This window comes from Alligator mississippiensis, chromosome 3 (genome assembly GCF_030867095.1).
Source record: "Alligator mississippiensis isolate rAllMis1 chromosome 3, rAllMis1, whole genome shotgun sequence".
Lineage (NCBI taxonomy): Eukaryota > Metazoa > Chordata > Crocodylia > Alligatoridae > Alligator > Alligator mississippiensis.
This window is the reverse complement of record NC_081826.1, coordinates 242,888,560-242,913,702: the sequence shown is the minus strand read 5'-3', so window position 1 is coordinate 242,913,702 and position 25,143 is coordinate 242,888,560. Positions and strand designations below refer to the sequence as shown.

At 41.7% G+C, this 25,143-nt stretch overlaps 1 protein-coding gene across 1 annotated transcript in view; it reads left to right on the top strand.

Annotated features, from left to right (window-relative positions):
* Positions 1–25,143, top strand: part of ADGRV1 (adhesion G protein-coupled receptor V1) — a 487,191-nt gene that overhangs the window by 83,612 nt on the left and 378,436 nt on the right. Inside the window, exons 18-26 of the mRNA XM_019483282.1 lie at positions 1,980–2,106; positions 3,664–3,881; positions 6,851–7,594; positions 15,335–15,708; positions 17,527–17,703; positions 19,708–19,888; positions 20,494–20,696; positions 21,593–21,722; positions 24,924–25,004. Of these exons, the coding sequence (XP_019338827.1) occupies positions 1,980–2,106; positions 3,664–3,881; positions 6,851–7,594; positions 15,335–15,708; positions 17,527–17,703; positions 19,708–19,888; positions 20,494–20,696; positions 21,593–21,722; positions 24,924–25,004 (2,235 nt within the window). The remainder of the gene's footprint in view (positions 1–1,979; positions 2,107–3,663; positions 3,882–6,850; positions 7,595–15,334; positions 15,709–17,526; positions 17,704–19,707; positions 19,889–20,493; positions 20,697–21,592; positions 21,723–24,923; positions 25,005–25,143) is intronic.

The window sequence follows — 25,143 nt, the reverse complement described above, 5'->3', positions numbered from 1 at the left end:
AATCATCCTATATAATCTCCCACACCTTCCCTTTTAGCCCCTTATGGGAAATATCTGGTCTTTTTCCGACTAATGATTGTACAAGATCATGAAAGAGGGCAGGTGACCCTTTTGCATAAGGTTCCTAGAACTGATATGCAAATGATAAGTTTCTGTGCTCGTTTCTGACAGGGAAAAGACTGACATACTTCTTTGAACAATTTTTCATATTGTCCTGGATCCTCAAAATCTGTGAAGTATACAAAAGCAAGATCAGACAGCTGTGTGCTGATGAAAATATGGGTGGAAACTAAGAAAGATGTAGATAAAGTTAAGCACAAAGCATAGACTGCCCCATAGAAAAATTAGTTTGAAGTTGTTAATTTCTCTGTCTCTGCCTCTTAAGAGCATAAGTTTAAAAAAGGGAGAGGGATGAACAGAAAATGTTTTAGGATATATGGGACTGAATGGGATTCTTGTCCTGCACCTGAGACACTCAGGATGCATCCTTCACTGTTTGGCATGACTTCTTTCATTAGATAGGAATTATACTGTGTTTAGGAGGATTTTCACTGAATCAGATTCAAGCTTCTCTTAAAATCATACGCCGTGTCCAGATGAGCACGGCTGTGCGGTATGTAGCACCACGGAAGTGTCTGTGGTGCAACATAGAACACATTCAGCTGTTCTCTGCAATGCAAAGGAGCAGTGCAGTTTGTTTGTTTGTTTTTTGGGGGGGAGGAGGGGCGGGTTGAGCCCTGGATATCACAAAAAAGAAAAAGGAGCGCTGCACACAGGGCAGCATGCTTTGCTCAAAACCAGAGCCTGGCTGGTCGGAGACAAACTTCAGCTGTCAGCCAGGCTCTAAGCAGCAGGATCGCCACTGTTGCAGCTTCAGAAGGCCCTCAGAACCCCAGTGCTGGCCCCAGCCTTCCCTACCCCACCCAGGGTAACTTGCTGGGTGCACAGGCTGGGTGCACAGGCGTTCCCTGGTGACACCTAGCAGCAGCACAAGATGTCCTCCTGCTAATTGTTCCCAGGGAAACAAATGTCCAAGCTCGTGTGGACATAACCATAGAGTTGGAAGGCACCTCAGGAGGTCATTGAATCCAATCTGGTCAAGGGAGATGCGCCATTGTTGAAACTAAGTGTTTAGACAAGAGTAATCTCCTCTTATGATTCCTTACACGGTGTAGGCTAGATAGAACCTATCATAGATTTTTTGCCTTTGTATTTCCTGTTATGTGAAGTATCTGTTGTTGCATCTTTTGACTTGAATTCGATCATTTAAATTATTTGCCTTTTTTAAATGCAAGTTTCCCTTGCCAACTGCTGGGGTTAGGTTCCTGAAAGTTCCCGTGGTTGGGAAAACCACGGTTGGCAAGACAAAAGGCTAAGTATATAAGGGGTGTACATCAGGATCTGGGGGAATGCCTGTTCACCAGAGTGCCCCAAGGGACGACAAGGTCAAATGGTCACAAACTCCTCCTACACCATTTTAGGCTGGACATAAGGAAAAACTTCTTTACTGTCTGAGCCCCCAAGGCCTGGAATAGACTACCTCCAGAGGTGGTGCAAGCACCTACTCTGGACTCTTTTAAGAAACATTTGGACGCTTATCTTGTTGGGATGCTTTGACCCCAGCTGTCTTCCTGCTCCTGGGGCAGGGGGCTGGACTCAATGATCTTCCAAGGTCCCTTTCAGCCCTAATGTCTATGAAATCGATGAAATCTTACGGGAAAAATGGTAAGTGGTGGGTTGATGCGTGGCCACGGAAAACTGTGGTTACTCAAAACTGTATACACTGTGGTAGCTAAAATGGTATATAGAATATTAAGCATGGATACTCAAAATCGTGGTTGGCAAAACCCTGGTTGGCAAGGGAAACCTGTATGCATTAAAATATCTGAATTTGATAAGAAAATAACCCTGACTTTAGAGATTATTAAAGCAGCTTTCTGTTTTTGTTGAAAATAAGTAAATAAATTCTCCATCTTTAGGTGACACTGTGGTCTACAAGTCTGGAATGGCTACAGTTATCATTGAAGCTAATGATGATCCTAATGGCATTTTCTCTTTGGAATCTATTGACAAGGCAGTGGAAGAAGGCAAAACTACTAGTTTTCTGTAAGTAATGATTATAACAATCTGTTTAGATTTTCAAGAAATATTATATATGATATTTTATTGGAAATGCTTTGATCATACTGCAGACTTGCCAGTACAATAGACTTTGTTTTTATATAGAATTTAAAGAAAAATATGTATTTGAAGTAGCAAATATAATGTATATTTACAGAAGAACATCCAAACAAAAACAATTCAATTATATGATAAATGAAGGAGGTGTAAGTATGACTATAACAACAATGAATGTTCACTGTAGGTATGAAACGATCCAGTAGAATGTGACCTAAGGAAAAAAAAATCCTCTGAAAACCAAATGGTTTCTTTTTCAGCTGTTGATTTTTTTGGCGAGATACCTAGTAATCTTTGAACCTAGTTCTGAAAATTTACCCCATTTGATTGCTTTATTCTTTCTTTTATACTTCATTTTGTTTCACTTGCCTGTTACAAATGATGTTGACCTTCACAGTCCACATTTGATACCCCTCTAGGCTAAAATGACCTTGCCATAAACCATCCCCTGAAAACAAAGGTTATTATCCATATACTCCTCCCCACCCCCATAGTGATGTATTAAGGAACAGAAGGGATTAAGAACCTGGGTTTTATTGACAGGTGGCCCTTGTTACTTGCCAGGAGAATCAGCACGAGCTATATCATCTGGTGATTTTTTTTCCCCCAGGAAGGGAGCAGGCAGAGGTAAACTAGAGACATTATGGCAAGGATGATAGTCTGAGAAGGTTGATTCTTTATATTTTTATTATTTTTTTCTTCTTGATTTTTTTTTTGTGGATAGAAGCATGCAACTAGAACTCTATAGAGAGTCTTTGTATTATATAATACAATATTTAAAGGTCTAATTAGACAGCCTACTGGGAAAAGGGCATGTCTTTTCTGAACCTTAGCTGAATAAATATTATATTTAGCTGAGGTTTGTGGTATAGGAACAAACGGAGGTCTCCTCTAAAAAAAACCTAACCAATACTGGTATATTGGTAAATGAGTGAAGCTGAAAAACTGATTCCACAGAAGGGGTGGGAAAAAAAAGAGTTTGGCCTCTCAGGGCACTGAAGTGCAAAAATTATGAGATGCAGAACTCCTTTATATCCTTAATAATGCAAGGTCAACTCTTATGTCGATTTCAGGTAATGATTTGTATAGGATGGTTTGGATAGGGATGGTCCTGCCTCAGGCAGGGGATTGGACTACATGACCTCTGGAAGTCCCCTCCAGCCCTACTTCTCTATGATTCTGTATGATAAGGTGTATTGCTGTGCAACTTGAAAACACTGTAGTGTGGTGCACGCTTATCGGAAGGTCATAGTAGGTATTTTTGAAGGAATGTATGAGATATGCCTGTATACTTGAGGTAGAATTTAACCATGAGGCCGTAAGCCTTCAAGAGTAGATTGCTTATACTGTCTGTGAATGAATTATTTGAAGAACTATAAATTGCATTTGATTATACAGAAGGTCTGCACCTGGATTTCTTTTGTTCTTGTTTACTGTTTGATATGCGCCTGCCAGAAAGCTCATTGTGCCCAATTCATTGCACAGGATTATAAGGCACAAAGGACGCTTTGGCAATGTTTCCTTGACCTGGCAGCTGTTTAAGAATGATTCTTCTCTGGAACCAGGACAAGAATTCTATGAAACATATGGGACTGTGTGGTTTTTGGATGGTGAAGCATCAAAACCAATAACTCTTCATGCTATCCCTGATAAAATTCCTGAATTCAATGAATTTTATACTCTAAAATTGGTGAATGCCTCAGGTAATTTTCTCTCTTCTATTTCTTCCTCTACCCTTAGACCTTCTATTATAAAACCAGGTGAATGTTAAGCTTTTAATATGGAAAACATCATGGACATAGCCCTAGCTGTATCATTTATATTTTTCTTTATAATTTACCATTTTCCTAAGCCAAACATTTACTTTTTATTTTAATATACTCGCAGCTTGATCCAGCATAGTAGGACAGTTTGTCACTAGATTATTAGTTTTTTAATGAGAAATGGCAGTCAAATTGTTTTAAATGTAGGGGGCAACTGTTTGGTGACTTCTGAAATACGGAACTTTGGGCAGAAGAATGCCATTGTTACTACGACTTACAACAACCCCCCCACAATGTGGCTGGTCCCGCAAGGGTGAATGGGTGAGGCTACAGTGAAATTCTTTTAGACATAACTGCTGCTGCTTCTGATAGCCAGGGCTTATGTTTTGAAGTATTTTTTTTTTTTACTGACAAAGTTCTTCTGTGCCCAGAAAGAATTGAAAATTCCCCTGACCTTTTCCCAACCAATTGCCAGTGACTTAGCATTTCAGATAGTTCAATGAACTAGTTATTCCATAACTCCATAGATGTATGGTATAGATTTACAACCAATAAAACTAGTCTTTTATTTTTAAGCATTAAGTTCTCTGTTAATAATGATGATCTTCCTGTTATAAATACATCTATACCTTTAAAAAAAACAAACAGGGTGGAGAGGTAAGCTGTTTGGTAGACACACAGGCTAAGTACATACAGTCAAAAAGCTGAAGGCTGAATCGATTCAGTCTTTGCAGGTTAGTTTAAGCTGCCCAAATTGAATCTATAAGCAAATGAACACACATTCACTTTTGATTCAGGAAATGCAGCCACATGTCTGCAGTGGCTCAAGCCAGAAGCCAGGGAGAGCTAGAGCATGCCTGCTGGCCACAGCCAAAAGGAAGGGAAGAGAATCCCTCTGAGGCTTCCCCCCCTCTTCCTGATTCAGAGAAGGGGTGTGGGCAGGCACGAGCCAGGCTAGCTTGCTGGAGAGTGGAGACCGTAGCCCAGGTCTGCCTGGTGGGGACAGTGCCTACTAGGCTTCTTCCCCCCACCCAGTGCTGGGGGGGCGGGGGGGAGGAGGGGAGAAAGGTATTGGCATTGAATTCATAAAAGCCTGAACAAAAATAGTCCTGAACACAGTACTTTGCAACCTCATGCACAGGACAGAACAACCAAAACCCTTTCCCTAAACTAAGATACAGCCCAGGAAAACACAGTGAGAGTGCACGCGGCATAATCTAACTTGAAATGGATTATAATAAACCAAAAAGACACGAGAAAACCTTGCATAAGTCTTACATAATCCTGAGGGCAGAGCATCTCCTTGCAGCCAGGTATGCAGAAAGTCCTTGCTTAGATATTCCAGTCTCCCACCGTTTACAGGTTCTGCTTTATAATGTAAATGTAGTTCTCTGCCTTCTTTGTTCATACTGGGTTAAGCTGTCTGGGACCCTCTCCTGTTCCCTTAGTTCCATCTCTAGCACATACACATAATGATTGTGCCAGGTCTTTGCCAACACCTCTCAACTCCGAAGTGGTCTGGTCCTGCAGGGCTTGGCCCTGTGCTTGCAGGTGGGAGGGGACCAGTCCCTCCAGGCCTGGTTCCCAAACCTCTTCTCCCTCCCCCATGGCCTGGGGGAGCTGAGGGGAATTATGCCCCCTCCCCTCATCTTGTCAGCTGCTTGCTTCAGTCTCTGGCAGAGATGGGAGGTGGTGGAGTCTGCTGGTTTCCTGCCATTTGTAAATGTAGTTCTCTGCTTCCTTGGGTCACAAAAGCAGTCCAGGACCCTCTCCTGTTCCCTTAGCTCTGTCTCCAGCACATACATGTGATGATTGTGTCCAATCTTTGCCAATGCCTCCTGTCTCTCAGTCTGGTCCTGCAGGGCTTGGCGCTAGCACACTGAGCTGTGGAAGTGGGGATTAAAGCCCCTTCCAGACCCCACCCAGGGTTTGCCTGGGGGGAGCAGTCCCTCTCAAGCTGTTGCCTACCCATGCCTCATGCCCTGTTCCAGCAAAGAGCAGGCAGTGTGGGCAGCACATTGAGCTGCGGAAGGGGGGATTAAAGCCCCTTTGAGGCCCCAGCAGGGTCCCCAGCCAGGTTTCCCACCCCCTTGTCAGCTAGCCCTCACTGGTCCGGCTACAGACCAGAGGAGTGGGGTCAACCCTGCCCTCTGGAGCAAACAGCACAGCGTAGCCTAGGACTGAAAAGCATGTTTGGGTGCTGGGTGACTGATTTAACTTAAACCAGGAAGGGGTCTGGGACAGAAGTTCCACTTCAGCTTCAGTCAGATAAGTCTGATACTACATTCAACCAGGTTTATCTTAACCCAGTTTTGGCCATTTTGAAACTGGTTTATGTGTACTGAACTTCTGTTATAGGTTTAAACCAGTTTCTTATCACTTAAACCAGTTTATGTGTAACTTCTGTCCCTACCCACAAGGTGTTTTGTTATGCACCTCTGAACTGTATTTCATTTATGTACTCTTTGTGGTTCAGAGGCAATGAGCCAAATTTTGCCCTCATATACCCCAGTGGAAATCTGACATATATTTGCTATACATTTAAATCAAATGTAGCCCATTTTCTCTACCAACTTGAACAAAATTGATCTGACTGGCAAATTCAGAAGAATTGAGGATGTGCTATTTTTGCTGAAAATGCCTCTGTTTATTCCATACCTAACACATTTATAATGCGGGTTTATGGTTCTATTTAAAAATACACCGTTATGCTAGTTTTTAATTAATAATTCTGAGGCAACATTTTATTCATTGCACAAAATTTTACATATTTCCTTTATCAAGAAATTCTAGCTCCCTGTAAAATAATTTATAAAAATCAATCTTTGGTTGCCTGGATGGGTTTGTCTTTATACTGCTGTATGGAGCAGGAGTCGCATTAAATTCTGTTTTTTTTATTTACATCACAGGTGGGACTCCAGGCCCTGGTGGCCAGTTAGCTGAAACCAGCCTTGCTGTAACTGTAATGATCCCATTCAATGATGACCCTTTTGGAGTCTTTGTCATAGATCCAGAGAGCCAGGACAGGGAGATAGCAGAAGATGTTCTCTCTGAAGACGATCTCTCCTGTATTACGAACTTTACAATTTGGAGGCAGCAGGGCATCTTTGGAGATGTCCGGATTGGCTGGGAAATATTGTCTGGTGAATTCCAAGCAGGACTACCACCAATGATGGACTTCTTATTGCTCGGCTTGTTCCCTGCTTCAGTACAGTCACAACCTCACATGAGACGTCATCACAGTGGAACTGATGCTTTGTACTTCAGTGGAAATGAGGATGCATTTGGGATTGTTGGCCCCGAGTACCAGGACAGCACAAATAACATACTGGCCAATTTTACATTTTCAGCTTGGGTGATTCCTAACCCTAACAGTGATGGGTTTATAATAGCAAAGGACAATGGAAATGGGACCTTATATTATGGAGTGAAAATCCAAACGAATGAATCCCATGTTACTGTTATGCTTCACTATGCAACGTTGGGATCCAACATTACATATGTGGCTAAGAAAACTATCATGAAATACCTGGAGGAAAATACTTGGCTTCACCTTCTGATTACCTTGGATGATGGTATAATTGAGTTTTACATAGATGGCAATCCAGTGACTAGTGGAATGAAGAGTCTGAAGGGAGAAGCGATTGCTAATGGTAAGCCAACAACCTTAATTTCTTTTCTATAAAAAATTCTGCACTAAATATAAAGTAGACATCAAATATTGAAATAAATTGCTATATATGCTAGTTTATTAAAGAAAAATCTCAAGAGAACTCCCTTCTAGCTTTTCAACACCCCTCCCCCCCCCAAACCCCCCCCCCCCCAAAAAAAACAAACCCAAAAACATATGGCTGTATAGTTGGGCAACTTATGATGAAGTGGAGCTGACACTATGTACAATTTGCTAATAAAATTCTATCTATCCTAATCTTGGGTTTAAACTAAGTTAATATGTTTAACAGTTTCTTTCAGGGTTTAGATCTACTTGAGTATGTATCCAATAATAAGTTTTTGTTTGTAGCTGTGTTGGTTTAAGCACAATAATGTTGTCCTTATCCAATAATATTTTTTTTTAAATTCTGCTGAAAGTTACGCATACTCCTATTCAAGACCATTCAAAGTCAAAGAAAACATTTTCATCATCTAGTCTGTCTTCACCACACTAGTCATGGAAATGCACTCAGCAATTCCTGCATCAAAACCAATGGTATGGGATTGAATTACATCTTCATCTCATTTTTATTTTTTTGTTTTCTCCTTGATTGAAGCATGAGAATCAAATTTTGTTCTTCATTAACAGTAGAGTACCACCATCAAAATTAATGGGTTTCCATTTAGATTTGTAGTATGACAGCTGAGAGGACTTTTTCTATTCTGTTTTTAAAACAAAGGAAATTGAGACTGCTGAATACTTATGTTCTTATACCTTTTCTATGAAATGTTAAAGTGTATGAGGTATGCACAGTAGGAAAATGCTTGCTAGGTGTGACTGACATACATAGCCCTAATCCAGTAGTTGTTAAAATTTTTTGGCTCAAGTGAATGGAGTGGCACACAATTTCAAAAACTAATTTATGTCTCAGTACTTATCTCCTTGCAGAGGGGCTGGGCAGTTGGGGTGAGGGGACTGTTCAGGCAGGGATGAGACTGAACCTGGCTTATATGCTTATTTCCTGTTGCACCCCAGGGTCTAGGGACAGAAATTAAACATAAACTGGTAAAACTGGTTCAAATCTGTAACACAACAAAAGTTCAGTGCCTGTAAACTGCTTTCAAAATGGCTGAAACCAGTTTAAAATCAATGTGGATAGATGAGGTATCAAACTGAACTGATTTAGGTTAAATTGGTTTATTGAACTTCTGTCTCAGATCCCCTCTAGATTCAAATGAACTCAGTCTCCCAGCATCCCAGGATGCTTTGCACCTCCCTTGCAAACCCTGCCACTCCCCTCACAGGGTGGGCTGGCTAGCCTGTCTGCTGCAGCTGAGCAGGGAGGTGTGCTCTAGTTTCCCAGCTTCTAGCCTGAGCTACTGCAGGCATGTGGCTGCCTTTCTGGAATCAAAAGTGAGTGTCTGTTCACTTGCTTATTAATTTAATCTATGTGTCTTAGACTAACCTGTGAAGATTGAACTGATTCAGCCTCAGGATTTTTTGACTGTCCGTACTTAGCCAGGGTGTCTTGGCACCCTGGATGAGCATCACTGCTCTAATCAAACACTTCAGTTGCACAGATTTGATGTTATCTTTCCTTAGATGGAAAAGCTTTTAGGTAAGATTTAAACTCAGAAATGACCATATACAAAAATGAAAAGACTATCAAAATACATCTTTAAAATAGTATATATACTGGAATCATTCTTTTCCAGCTGCTTTTTCTGGCTCGTATACCCCCATGCCCCATTTTATCATCTTGGAAAAGAGAAAAAATGAGGAAAAGGCCTCTGTGCCCATAATAAGCATATTTGTGTGATGCAGCTACAAGAATATAGTTGTCCTCTCCCTTTCTATCTATGGTGGAGAGTTTTGACAGTTGCAAAAGGAGAGCGGGGACTGGTACTTGAGGATCCTCCCACTGTAGCTCCAGCTGGTGATTCATGTCCGAGTCAGCAACTGATAGTTTCTCTCTGAATCATAGAACTGGAAGGGACCTGTAAGATCATCAAGTCTGGTTCCCTGCCGTGAGAAGGAAGTTACTGGGCTCAGATGAGCTGGACAAGGTTCCTGTCCAGCCTCATCTTGAACAGCTCCACTGAGGGTGACTGCACCGCCTCTGCTGGGAGTGTGTACCAGAGTCTGGTGATCCTTACAGAGAAAAAGTTTTTTCTTATGTCTAGCCTGAATTTACTCTCTATTAGCTTATGCTCATTGGTCTTCATCCTCCCTTGAGCTGCCTTTCTGAAGAGTTGCTCCCCTAGATTTTGATGCTTACCCTTGACATACTTATAGGCAGCTGTCAGGTCACCTCTCAGCTGTCTCTTACTCATACTGAACAGGCCCAGTCCTGGAGTCTCTCCCCACAGGGCCTATCCTCCATGCCCTTAACCATACGGGTGGCCCTTCTTTGTACCCTCTCAAGCTTATCCATATCTTCCTTGAAGTGCGGTGCCCAGAACTGGACGCAGTACTCCAGCTGAGGCCTCACCAATGCCAAATAGAGAGGGAGGAGCACCTTCCTGGATCTGTTGGCCACACATTGGCTGATGCGTGTCAGAGGTCTATTTGCCCTTCTGGCAACCTCATCGCACTACCAGCTCATGTTCATCTTCAGGTCAATTGTGACCCCCAGGTCTCATTCAGATGTTGTGCAAGCCAGTGGACCGACACCCATTGTGTAGTTTTCAACCTTTTTTAGTCTAAGTACCCCCAGCAGCCAGATGCTGAGCAGAGGGGGTGGGTAGTGCATGGCTGTGCGCATGAGCTCAGGGGGGTGGTGCGCGGCTGGACACTGAGCGACAAGGCAAGGATGGAGCACTGTTGCCTCCCAGGAGCAGGGCTGGGGTGGAGTGAGGAAGCTCACTGGGCTGGAGTGAGGGCAGAAGTGCCCCTCTGTGGAGCAGGGAAGCTCACTGGGCTGGTGTGTGGTGGCAGCTGCTGCGTGTGAGCTTCCCCACCCCACAGAGGGGTGCCTCTGCCCGTGCCTCAGCCTGGCCTTGCTCCTGGGAGGCAGTGGCGCTGTGTCCCCACCTGCCCACATGTACACCCTAGGACTGGTCCATGTACCCCCAGTTGACAACCCCTGATGTAGTTATGATGGGGGTTCTTCCTACCCAGATGAAGGACCTTCACTTCTCCCTGAAAAACCTCATCTGACTCCGTTCCTCCCATGAATCCAGTCTGTCAAGGTCATCCTAGATCTTTACCTTATCCTCTAACATGCTTGCATTTCCCCACAGCTTGGTAGCATCTGTACACTTAATCATTGAGCTTTCTACCCCCTCGTCCACATAATTAATAAATATATTAAAGACCACAGGTCCAAGCACCAAACCCGGGGGGGCACCACTGGAGACAGTCCTCCAGGATGAAGCTATTCCATTGATTACAACAGTCTGGGAGCAGCCTCTAAGCCAGTTGTCCACCCACTTCACTGTAGACTGGTCCAGCCCAGTACCCTCCAGTTTGTTTGAGAGCAGCTCGTGGGAAATGGAATCAAAGGCTTTACTTAAGTCTTTGTAAATGATGTCAACCTTGTGTCCCTCATCCAGATGGCTAGTAACCTGGTCATAGAAGGATACTAGGTTTGTCAGGCATGATCAACCCTCAACAAAACCGTGCTGGTTGCTTCTTAACTCTCCATCAGTTACCAGCTTGTAACTGATGGCCTCCTAAGCAAATTTTTCAAAGATTTTATCTAGGACTGAAGTCAGGCTGACTGGTCTGTAGTTCACAGTGTCATCCCTCTTTCATTTCTTAACAACTTGGCCAGTGGCACTGCTATAAATTCAGCCAGTTCTTTCAGGAGTCTGAGGTGTAGGTCGTCTGTCCCAGCAGACTTGGAAGTGTCCAAGTGTTTTAGGAGATCCCTCACTGTTCAGGACTGATTTCATGTAATCTGCTGCCTTCCCCATGTTCCCTGAGCCTCTGGTCAGGCAAACAGCTCCCATTTGATTTCAGGAATACTGATGGGAAGTACGTATTTAAGAGTTCCGCCTTTTTGTGGGGATTGACTGTCGGCTGCCCCTGAGCATTCAGTAGGGATCTCGCAGTGGATCCTGATTGGGGTTTTTTGTTTGTTTGTTTGTTTTCCCCTTACTCTCTGTGTATCCGTAGAAGAACTTTTTGTTGTCTTTTATGCTGGTTGCCAGCTTGATTTCCATGCCTTCCTTAGCTTTTCATGTCTTGTATCTGCAGGCCCTGGCAATACTGGTGTATTCCTCTCTGGTTGCTGACCTGTTCTTCCATTGTTTATATGATTTTTCTTTCTTTTTCAATAGCTCCGTAATATCTCTGTTGAGCCAAATGGGTCTCTTGGCTCCTTTCCCACTTCTTGTCTGCCTGGAGATAGCCTGTTTTTGAGCGGTGAGAATTGCCTCCTTTAAGAAATCACCACCATTCCTAGACTCCCAGTTCATTCAGTTGCTGGTCGCAGAGGGCCTCTCCAGCTAGCTTCTTGAGTTTGCCAAAATCTGCCTTCCTGAAATTTAGGACTTCTGTTCTGCTGATTTGATTTCCCAGTTTTACGGTGGATGGTGAACCTTATCAGATCATGATCACTGTCACCCACAGTACCACCAACCCTCAGGTCATCTATGATGTCCTCCCCCTTGGTCAGCACTAAATCCAGAGTGGTCTTACCCCTAGTAGGCCCCTCCACAACCTGTGTCAGAAACAGATAGTCTGTTGTTGCCAAGAAGTTGGCTGACCTGCTGGATGTGGCTGAGTGGTACTCCAAACAGATATCAGGGTAGTTGAAGTCGCCCATGACTATCGTGTCTCTAGTGCAAGCTGCCTCAATCAGGCCTCTGGATAATGCCTGATTGCAGTCCTTTCCTTGGGAGGAAGGCCTGCAGTAGACTTCCACCATCAGGTCTCCCTCTCCTGATCCCCCTTGTATCTTGACCCAGAGGGTCTCAAGCGACCCTTCCCTGCTGTCAAATGTGACCTGCAGGGAGGGGTACTACTCTTTCACATAGAGGGCCACACCTCCTCCCTTCTTCCTGACCTGATCCTTTCTGTAAAGCCTATAGCCCTCAATATTCATTGCCCAATCATGTGCGTCATCCCACCAGGTCTCTGTCAACCCAATCAGATTTAATTCCTCATCAACCAGAAGGAATGCCAGTTCCTCTTGTTTATTTCCCATGCTTCTGGCATTCCCATAAAGACACCTGAGTTCCCCCCTAGTCACCTCAGGTTTTCTGTCACACTGCCTGTGTCTCAAGATGTTAGTATTTATGTGGATGTTGCTTGAACGCCCTCCCGTGTGCCATTGTTTCTAGAGGATTCATGCACAGCAATGGAACCTTCTCCCGAGCCCCAGATGTGCCTAGTTTAAAGCCCTCCTCAACAAGTCATAGACTCCCATAGCGAAGAGCTTCTTCCCTCTGCCTGTGAGATGAACACCGTCCCTTGCATGTAGACCACTGTAGTTAAACTGCATACCAAGGTCGAGGTATCCAAAGCCCACAAGTGTCACCATCTCCTAAGCCTTCGGTTGACCTCCTTGATGCACTCCTCCCTCTGATGGCCACAGCCTCTGACTGGGAGGATTGAGGAGAAAGACCACTTGTGCTCCTAGGTCCTTGAGCTTTGCCACCTGTAATTACAGGTGAAGAGAGCTGCCTGTAATTTGTTAGTTAGGCTACCAGATGCTCAGATGACTGACTGGCTGATAAAGACATCAGCAGAAACCAGAGGTATGACCTATGGCACTGAAATAGTATCCACTTTCCCCTGTCACACCAGTATTATCCTTAATACAACTGTATTAGGATGGGTCATGTGTAAAACAGTTTAAGGCAGCTTGGACTGGAATGCAAGGATTTTTACCTTGATACAGAGTGATTAGCATGGACATGCTTTATCATTTGCACTGCAGCCAATATAAATCTGTCACAAAAAGTAACAAACAAGTGAGAGAGCTGACCTAGACTGCACACAGACAGTTAGTTTCTCCTCGAGTGCTGATTTCACAGGGGAAACCACAAGTGTAAAGACATTCAGGATTTTTCTCGCGAGCAAAAATGGCTTCTCTAGGAGAAAAATAACCTAGGAACAACCAGGGTTTCTCCTGGGAGAATGAATGCTTGCAGACATTCTCTTTTGAAAAAAGCCACTGCAGTCCTTCAGTATCCCAAACTGTTTTCTGTCTGTCTCTTACCTCCTCTTTCCCCTCCCCACCTGGGAACAGCGTGTTGCTATATAGACTCTGCTGCTATAGCTGAACATGGAGGGAGACCTGCCGTTAGGGTCAGGCAATCAGGGCTGCCCTGTGCACTTGCATTCTGATTGCAGGCAGATTGAGGGAGCTATCAGTGCGTACTGGCTGCACAGTGTCAGCATAGCAAGCTCTCTGCTCTTCTAGGGATCAGCATTTGAATGTCTGTTCAGGTGTCTCTTAGTAGGTTTTTCTCCTAGGAGAACAAAACTGGGAGAATTCTTTCAGATTACTTACTATACATGTGTATAGATGCCTAAACACAGGCTTTGCAGATTTTGGTAATTTTGTAATCTTCTGTTGGTTCTGTACTATTCTATCGTTATCCAGGATTTTAATTCAGCTCTGCCACTTTTCCCCCCTTTGCACTGAACCCTGTTACTTATTTTTGCTAACTGCATAGCAGCTAACACTTATAACTTGACTTGCTTATCTTTAATAGTTTAAAACATCCAAATAGATTAGTGGCCTCTCGACATCTGGGTTGTGGGTGGCGGGTGAAGGGAAGGAAGGAAACAGGGAATATATTACCCTGATAGCAATACATTGCAACAGAAGCTTATTATTTTACATGTGGAGGCCCTGTGTAGATAAAAACACTAATGTTATTCATGAGATCTTAAAAACTAATAAGTCAGGAGGATGACCTTGAGGAGTAGGGTAATAGAAACAGGATGAAATTTAAGAGTACAAAGTGCAAGGGCTAATAACAATTTCTGTTATGAGATGGCAGCTCATCACTTGGAGACAAGTGAGAAAGACCTCATTGTCCTAGTCGATCATAGGATGACTATGAGCCAGCAATGTGATGTGGCAGTGAAAAAAGCAAATGCAATCCTAGGATGCATCAGAAGAATGATTTCCAGTACAGACAGGGAAATGTTAATGCCGTTGTAAATGGCACAAGTGAAATTTCATTTGGGATACTGTATACAATTCTGGTCACTCACATGTAAGAAAGATTAATTCATCTCGAAGAAGTGGAAAGAGGGCCTGGTTGGATGACCAGAGGAGCTGAAGAACCTGTCTTAACCAGAAGAGACTAAAAGAGTTAAGGGTATGATTGTCTCTATACATATATCAGGCTGGTATAGACAAGGGAGAGAGTACATATGTTTAAGCTAAAGGACAATGTTGGCACAGGAATAAATGGGTATAAACTAGCCATGAATAAATTTAGTCTGGAAACTAGAAACAGTTTTCTAACTATCAGAGCAGTGAGGCTCTAGAACTTGCCAGAAGGGGTACTGGGAGCAACACATCTTAATGTTAAGATGGACTTTGAGCAGTTTCTGAAAGGGGCTTTATCATGTTGTGCCTGCAGTAGCAGGAGACAGTGTGAACAAGCAATGCCCTGCAATATTTTGTTTCTAAGAGAAGATGTTTGTTGACATGCCTGTTACTTGTCTGGGGACTATAAAGGGTTAACCATTGACTTTAACAGGAACAGTTACTCATTTACACACTTTGGGGGAAAATGGATTAAATTATTGTCAACTTTTCTTTCTTGTCTAGGTCCTGGGATAGTGAGAGTTGGTGCAGGAATGAATGGTCATAGCAGGTACACAGGTTTCATGCAGGATGTAAGGCTTTATGAGCGTAAATTAACACGACCAGAAATCTATGAACTTCACGCAACTCCTGCGAAGAGTGACATGCACCCCATCTCTGGGTATTTGGAATATCGACAGGGAGAGACCAATAAATCGTTCATTGTGTCTGCAAGAGATGACAAGGAGGAGGAAGGAGAAGAGTTATTTATACTTAAACTTATCTCTGTGTGTGGGGGAGCTCGAATTTCGAAAGACAATACTACAGCAAGATTAAGAATACAAAAAAGTGATAATGCCAATGGTTTGTTTGGCTTCACAGGTGCATGTATTCCTGAGGTAAGCTGGCTCTCAAAAAATCATGGCTGAAAGTCTGGCCTCAGTGAAGTCAATGACAAAGTCCCGTTGCACTTCAGTGAAGCTAAGATTTCATTTAATTGGTTCTTATGGCTGATAAGCAAGATTATCTGACTTCAATAATCCCTGTATTGTCTGCGGTAGTCCTGTATCCTTTTATGATCCTATTGTGTGGTTTTCATTGGTGGTTCTTAAAATAGTTCATAACATATATTTGTTTAGAAAATTTGCACCTAAAAAGAGACAAGTACTACAAAATAAATTAATGCTAATAAATTAGTGAGTGAAAATATACTCTTCACTTGTTTCACATATCTGTGATTGATTAAATATTAGCGTAAAAGAGTTCCTGCCCCCCCCCCCCCTCCTCCCTCAGTCCTCCATACCTAAATTGGAGGGGAAGCATTTTAATAGTTACCCTTTCCCTTTGCCCAGAGTACAATGCCATGCTCTATAAAAAAGTCCCGTTGAATCAGGTCATTTTTCACAAGCCAAACTTCAGAGTAAACCAAGCTAATGACTTTTAATGGTCTCAGTTTGTTTTTATGAATTTTGCTATATATTTAAAATCGGTTATCTTTATGAACATGTACTTTGTAAAATTTTTAAGGTCTTTATAGTATTTTCATGGTTTCAAAAGTTAATAGTTTGCAGAGTACTAATAAGAAAGTAACACTAAATGTTTTTTTAGTTGAGAACTTTCATGTCCTTTCTATTATATTATCCCTGTTTTGAAGCCTTTATGATATGTTTGGATCTATTGTTTTTGGTTTGAATGAAAGCAGTTTTCAATTTGTGCCTGTTGGCTTTTAAGTGCCTGCCATATGCTATGAAAATAGACTCTTTCAGGTCTGAGTGCCATTGATACAGTCTGATACCACAGATCATCACCCAAGCATGGAGGAGAATTAAAAATGAATAGGAGATATTAATTGTTCAGCACTCACCTTACATCTCTTTCAGCAGGAAAGCTAATGCTGATGCTGTAAATACACAGCATTCTTTTAGCATGGGCTTATCTGCATTGTGTACATATCTGTCTAGTTGTGAACCAAGTTATTTTCAGTATATGCTTCAAACTGTCATACAACGTTGCATATAATAGATGCTATACATCTTAAACCTTTTGAAAAATGCAGGTTCTAAGTAATATTATGTTCTATTATTCGTTCTATTATTCAACTAGGTTTACTTTCCTATAAGGAATATATTATAGCACACAGTATTTGCCCTTTATATTTTTTCTCGGTGATGATAGGTAAAGGAGGAAAATACAGTCTGTTTAGCTCATGTAGTGTTTTTAATTCTGGAGAAAGCCAGAGTTGTTTTAGTGACTGAATTGCTAAAGGGAATGTAAAATATATTAGTGAATATGAAATAAAAACTTAGTTGTCCTTGGGGGTAGGCAAATCCTACATTGTTATATCTGATTCTAAGGAAATCATTGACAGCTCACCTATTCACCCCCAACTACAAGAGTGGTTTGGGGCATGTGACCGGATCTTCCCATGCTCTAGTGATACTTGCTGAGTTGATATTCCCTCAGGTAATATTAGAAACCAGTGCAAATTAGAGCAGCACTTGGGTTGTTCTCAAAAGTATCAAGGCCAGTTTATCTTCCAGACAGTACAGTTTTCTAAGTCACCTGTAAGATCTTAAAGTAAAACAGCAATAATTTATTATGATTCTATGAATGTCTCTCTGAAAACCTGATAATTTGAGGGGGAGCAGTTATTTTGCTTTTATTGTATTCATTTCCTTGAGACGTGCATTATTTTTAGCTTTCTTATTTGTTTACAGGCAGCTGAGGAGGGTTCTACTGTATCCTGTGTTGTGGAACGTACAAGGGGAGCCCTGGACTATGTATATATAAGTTACATTATCTCGCAGATCGATTCCACTGGCATTAATTACTCTGTTGCTGATTTTGCAAATGCCAGTGGCACTATCACATTCCTTCCTTGGCAGAGATCAGAGGTAAACCCTATCTTCTTTATTAAAGTTAATCATCTTGTTCTTTGCAAGCCTCCTGGAATGTACCTTCTCAGTGTCCTTTTCTGATTCTCATACTTGAAGTATTTCCTTCAGACAGGTTGTTACAAGCTTTTTTTTTTTTTTTCCCCTCTGTTCTGACACCCTGTGGATTAGACCAGTGGTTCTGAATGTTTTTATATTTGAGGCACTCCTCATTATACTTTAGGCACCCCTACATGACTTTTGTGAATCGAGTGGCACCCCATTAAAAAAATTAACTATTAATTACAGGGGCCAGGTAGTGAGGGTGGGGCAGTGGCCAGGCAGGGAAGAAACTGAGCCTGTATTTATCTGCTTATTTCCTCACACCTTGGAACACCCTTTGAAGGAGCTTGCTGTACCCTTGGGTGCTCTGGTGCCCTGGTTGAGAATCACTGAGTTAGAAAGATGTGTTTATGTATGCCTATTCCTGTATAGATGCATTCAAACCTGTACATTATATATATATATATATGGACTATAGCTTTACAAAAGAAGGTTAACTATGGATAGACTGGAGGTGAACTATCAGTTTCAAACACCCATGAAACTGGGGCAGACAAGGTTCTTTGGGCAGATGTGATATCTTTTATTCGACCAACTAAATAGTTGGAAAATTATTCTTTACAAGCTTTTGGACACAAACACTCTGCTTCAGGCAGAGGGAGAGTCTGCTGGTGTGTGTATGCTCTCCTGGGTGGACTAGAAGCTTAAGCCAATATGCAAATGGAGGTCTGTGAAAATGCATATGCATGGCAGGGAATGAGGGGATGATCCCTCTGATCTTCAAGTGTGTGTGTGTGTGTGTGTGTATGTGTATGAACAGTGAGTAGAGCTGTGAAATTCCCAGGAATAGCAGACCATTAGCAGAAGAAAATAATCATCTGCTAGTTTTCTTTTCTTTTGAACACAGCAGAAAGAAGCTTCTGTGAATTTTTTGCTTTTCTTTTCACCAGAACATAAAGGCGGAAAAGAAGCTTCCCCCCCCCCCCGCAACTACACATTTTTATCCACTGTTTTTAAAAATTGTTGTGCTTGTTTTCCTCCTCAGATCTGAAGAAGAATGCTTTGCATAAAAGCCAGTCTAATTTTATCCTAACTATACAGTTGGTCCTATAAAAGATAACACCCTCCAAAAAATCCCTGCCTTTCTGGTATCTATGCTGCCAAATCTCACATGTACTAAATATGATGGGTTTTGCTCATATATGCATGGGTGATTCTGATCTACATACTTCATGGAAGATGATCTGGATTCAGGATATCAACAAACCAGGGATCATATAATTCTGAAATATGATGGACATGCACATCCATCTGCTAATGATTTTGTTTTTTTAGTTATCAAAACCTATATAGCCAGTCTGCTTGACTGAAAAAGCTCTGAGTGTAAACTAGAGCTAATTTTTTCAAAGGTGCATAAGTGGGACTTAGGCTCCCAAGTGTCAAAGTTACTTTTGAGTTTTAGGCTATGAAGTTGCTTGGACACTTCAGAAAATTGTACCCTGCATTATTTCTGTTAATAGTTGATAGTTCTTCTATAAAACTTTAGGCTAAAGCAGGGGTTGGCAGTGTGCCAAAAATACCCAGAACCTCGACCTATAAGATGTTGGTGTGCTGGGGCCGATGGCAGTGGAGCTGTGAGGGGCCTGATTCTCATTGTGACAGTGCAGCCCTGGCCCCTTCCCCACCATTTGCCCCGAGGTGCACATGCCAAGCAAAATGTCTTTGCATGCCATACTGGCATACATGGTGGGAGCTGCCTACCCCTGGGCTAAAGGTAAAATGCTACCTGAATCTTTTAAAAACCTGCGTAGGAAATGGAACAATATAACTAAGTACTCAGTGCATTTTGACTAAGTTCCTATAAAAATTTGTGATGCAGGTTTGCTGTCCCTCTCCCCTCATGCCCTCACCCCCCATGCCATAGCACTAATTTAATTTGTCTGTGACTTCTTCCCTCTCTAGGTCTTAAACTTGTATGTGCTTGATGATGACATTCCTGAGCTCAATGAATATTTCCGTGTGACACTAGTGTCTGCAGTTTCCGGAGATGGAAAACTAGGTTCTACTCCAACCAGTGGAGCAAGCATAGATCCAGAAAAGGAAACTACGGATATCACCATCAAAGCCAGTGACCACCCTTATGGTAACAGTGGTGGAAATTTGCCTTTTTATTTCAGAGAGTTTCCTTGACTTCAGGTTCAGCAAATAAAGCTGTTCAGGCTTGTAGCTGAAGAAGCAGCATCCCTTTGGCAAGGTTACCACTTAACAGTCTTAATTTATTCAGTATTTATTTATGGAAAACAATTATTTATACTTTAAATATTGAACCATTTCTTCCCTATGAAACCAGACAAAGGAACCATAGGCAACTAGAGATTCTCTTGTAGTGGGCAAATCCTCAGCTAGCATAGGTAGCTCATGTAATGGTGGCTTGTTGAAGAGAACTTCTGACCAAACCACCCATTTCTGAATATGTATTTGTCAGTTCATTGTTTGCCCAATCCTGTGACAGACTGAGGACCATTCAGAATACAGCTGAATGTATTCTATTTCTATTGATACCCAGTGCTTTTCAAGATTCAGCAGGACATATTGGGTATTAATATCAATTTGAGGTGATGGTACACAGCATTTCCCTGAAGATTACATTGATATTCAAATTCCATGTACAATATATTAAATTAAACAACTCAAAATGTATGATAGATTATTTCTGATAGGTTTAAATATTTTTTTTGTATCTGTTAGGGTTGTTACAGTTCTCTTTGGGGCCTCCTCCTAAGTCCAGTGATAAAATGATTTTGCCAGCATCAACTGTGCCCCATATTACTGTTAAAGAAGAAATTGGACATGTCAAACTATTGGTAGTTCGTGCACAGGGCCTTCTTGGAACAGTTATGGTGGAATACAGAACGGTATCACTGACAGCATTCAGTCCAGAAGACTATCAGGTATATGTAGCAGAATTAAATGACTGATACTGTACCATTTTATTTCTTGGTGACACCTGCATCCCATCTCATTCCTTGCAGCTAGAATAGTTTTTCTTTTGGCTTTTTAAATATTCAGGAATTTTCTAAAGTGAGTCTTTCATAGGACTACTCCTGATCATGTGGCAAGCATGGTGAATGAGAGTGCCAAGCTGGAAAACATGCTCATGCAGGGACAGAAATGAATAGTGAAGTGTCATGAAATAATTAATAGAGCATCTCATATTACTAGATTTAGATGTTGTTAGAAATTTGGGGAAACTTACTCATTTCATGTCTTATTTTTCTATGATCAATGAGATGTCCATTTGGCCAGGGTGGGTATTGGTTATTGTTGCAATTCCAAAAATTTGGAATTATATAATTTCATCCAGGATTCATGTCACTCCTGCTGGCTCATGAGTGAGTTATGCTTAAGCCACGGAATGAAGTAATTGCTGACAAATGATTGGGTTGGACCTTTAAACCTGAATATGTAAAGAGAACTTCCTTAACATGTGCATACTTTTGTGCATAGACACATATAGTCATATATCAGCAAACCTAAGTGCATATATCTGGTTTTACTTGCATAAGTCAAACTAGACACAGAAATGTGAGCACTTTAGTGAAAGTGCCGTTTTGTAAATTTGGAGGTTTGTCTTGTACTGTGAAAGTACAAGAAAATTTTGAGCAACTTGAGATACAGTGAAAGATATAATCCTCCCTCCCGAACAAAAGACCCCCAAATACCAAATGGCAATTTAAATATTTCCATTAGCAAAATAGAAAGCTCACTTCTGTTTTTTGGTACTTTGAGTTCATACTGGTGTAACAGATAAATGTGAACAAAAGTGTAAACACCTTTTATTTTTCAGGGAATTGCAGGTACCTTAGAATTTCAGCCAGGAGAAAGATACAAGTATATTACTGTTAACATCACAGATAACTCAGTCCCTGAACTGGAAAAATCATTTCAAGTTGAGCTGCTGAACCCAAAAGGAGGAGGTAAGTCTTTCATGTTAATTTTTCACCAACATATGCATGACCTCTTTTTAGTCACTGGAGGGTTATAGCTCTTAGGTCCTGTTCAGGAGATTAATCTTCCATAGATGGAATTTTTCCAAAGAGAAACCTTATTTTAGTTTTCAAAGAAAAATTGGAAAAACCTTCATTTGTTAATCATTACTGGAAATAGCCAGGCCCAGGGAAACTTGGACTGGTTGGGTGCTGTTAAGTAATGACATTCTTTAGACTCTTCAATACAATATCTGCTTTTTATTTTCTCTTTGGATAGTTTCTTGATTGGTAATTATAATTAATATTAGACTAATAAAACAACTATGTGTTAAGTTACCTGTAAATTCATCTTTGTCAGCTCGGTTGTTTTTGAAATACGTTGACATTAAATAGCTAAAATCATGCCCGCTATCTTGTAAATGAAGTCAGAGGAATTACACAAGAGGTAAATTTGATCCATAGTTTTTCAAGCTGTGCATTGGAGCAGACTCAGTTAATCGAGTCTGTTGGAGCATGGTAATTACTGCACCCCAGCAAACTCCAGCGTCTTTTGTATCAGTGTCTCCATGCTTAAAAATGGCAATAGGCACTTTAACTAAATCCCATTGGAGCTCCTGCCATTTTTAAGCACAGGGACACTAATACACAAGATCCCCCCCCCCCCCCCGAAGCAGGTGTATAAATGCCTAATGGTAGTAACAAAAGGCTACTTGAGAACCTAAAGAGCTGTGTGATAGACAGATAGTAGGCAGTTCCTTGATTACTTGAAGGATGTTCCAGAAGTTTGGAAAAACTTGCACTGGAGATACTTGTCCAAATACATGGCAAGCTCAACTGCTCCTTCCAATCAACACAATCCAGACCACCCAGAAAATATCTGTTTCTTTAGGGCCTTGTTACACAGCAATTTTGGGTGGCTCCTGGAGCTCTTAACCCCTGGATTGTCTGCACCTTAACACCTTAAAGTGGTTTAAAATGCTCATTATGCAGCTCAAAGTTACACCACTCCAAGGCAGGATTATCTCTGATCTGCACTACCATTAAAATGTGGCCACTCCTCACAGATGTGTTGGCCATATTGAAGTCTTCCAGAGTATCCCAAAATCTCTCACATGTCTGCCTGTAGAGTAGGGATTGAAGCTTGTCCTGGCTCACCAGCCCTTGAATGGAAACTCACAGCTGCAGCGCCTAGTCCTGCCCCTGTTCACCAGGCCTCTAGTGGCAAGTCACAGCTGTGCAGGTGGGGGACAGTCAGAAAAGGTGTTAAGCCTACAGGTGTGACTGCTCCAAACTCCAGGCCAGCCGTAACACTGATCAACACTTATGTGGTGCACAGCATAAGGTGTAACAAGTCCCTTGTATATCTTTGCCTGCTGGAGATGTTGTTTTTAGAATAGCTTCTAGAGTAAGTGGGCTGGAGAAAAAAAAAGAAAATGGTAACACCTAGCTGCAAAATCAAAAGCCGAAAATTGCAGTTAAAAATAGAATAATTCAGAAACTCCATGGCAATACCTGATGAGACTTGTAGTTGATTGCCTTATGTCCTCATTCTTCTGTTTGAGCCATGCTCTCTGGTCAAATTGCATTGTTCATGAGGCACCACGATCTTGCTGAGGTTCTTATTTTCAGAGTCTTGAAGAATAGTCTACATTCTCATCAAATAGCAGACACTTCTTGCAAAAAACCCCCCAAAACAAAACAGACCTGTTCAGTCAATTTTCCATCAAAGCAGTTTTGACAGAAAACTTTCAACTAGCCCTACTTCAGAGCTCTGATAGATGGACATCTTTGAGGATATGCTTCCTTGTTGCTGCCTCCAATATCATGAGAAGTGCAAAAATCCAATTGCTTCTAATTCATAAAAACCTGTAGAATATCTTTCAGATATTCTTACCTTCCTCCATAGATTCTGCTTCAGTGTTGTTCTGTACCTTGGTTTGTCCCTTCCATAACATGAGGTGCCCATAGGCAAGCTTTTAGGGTGTAATACCAACTAGTCAGTCATGTATTCATTTTCTTCTATTCATTTACATTTTTGACTCCTGATCCAAAGTGTGGACTATACACAGTTGGTAGAACTCCTGGGCTGAAGTCCTGTTTTATGATCTCCTCTTCATGTGTTGGGGGAGTTGGGCATGTGGTTAACTTTCCATAGAAACATTGGGGGTTGGCCATAGCCAAGCCTGGGTATTTTGACTGGGGGTTGCTCCTGATGGGACTTAAACCTGGAGGTTTCTGGCTAGATGGTCAGTCAATGTTGGACTGATCCCCATGTTGGGGTTAGAAAGCAGTTTTACCTCAGAGTGGTACAGACAGTGAGGGCTTTTGCCTCCCTCTGTAGTAGGGGGCATGACTCTCCCCCTTGGATCTTGTGAGTGAATTTTAACAACCTTTGTAGCAGCAGGACATTGGCTGCTGTTGTTCTCCTGTTTTACTTGTGGCAGGTTAGGGTGCTATGTCTTGTGGTTGTGTCAGGGTTGACAGTGTAGGTTTACAGGCAACCCCCACTTAACACTGTTTTGCTTAGCACTGTTTCGCTACAACGCTCATTTTAAATTGATACCTAATTTCACTTAGTGCTCTCTAATCTCACTTAGAGAGTTTTGTTATAATGCTCTTGGTTGCCATCTTGGGTTATTTAAAAACAATTGTGGTTGCCATTTTGGGTCGTCAAATTCGGTTTTACTTAACACTTGGATTTTCAATTAACCAATTAAGAGTGCTAAGTGGGGGTTGCCTGTACTAATAGGTTAGACAGTGGATTTCAGTAGGCTGGGAGAGGGGTGATTTTGCTTCTGGTGTAGGTTTAGACTAGATGACCTCTGGAGGGCCCATCCAGTCCTACTTTTCTCTGATTTTCACATTCTCCAACCCAGAACAAAATAAAATACTGAGCATTATTGCAACATTATCATCAAGCCCCTGATACATAATTGTCAATATTTGATTTTCCAGTTGTTTCCATGATAATGCTAAGCAAGTAAAATGTGCCCTATATATCTTTTCTTACCCTCCTACCCCCTCTACACACTTCTGTTGGAGAATCAGTGTTCTTCTAAGCCAAATGTTATATCTTGTTGGGACATTCCCATTTTTCCCTTTTGTCCAGAAATGTTTAAATACTTTCTGCCTTTTTGTGTTTATAAATGTATATATGTGTATTGTGTGTCTCTGTCTGTCATCTTGAAGTTGCTGAACTCTTTAGAAATGATGGCAGTGGTAGTGGTGATGGGGACATGGAGTTCTTCCTTCCAGCTGTCCATCAGCATGGTAAGAAGCTTGGCCTATCCTTTGCCTTTTACTTGATTACTGTAATTTCTCATGTATAGTTAGCTATAACTAAACCAACCAGCACTGTGATTTCTTACTCCTAGTATACCTGACTCACCTGGATTTCTTATAATTGAAT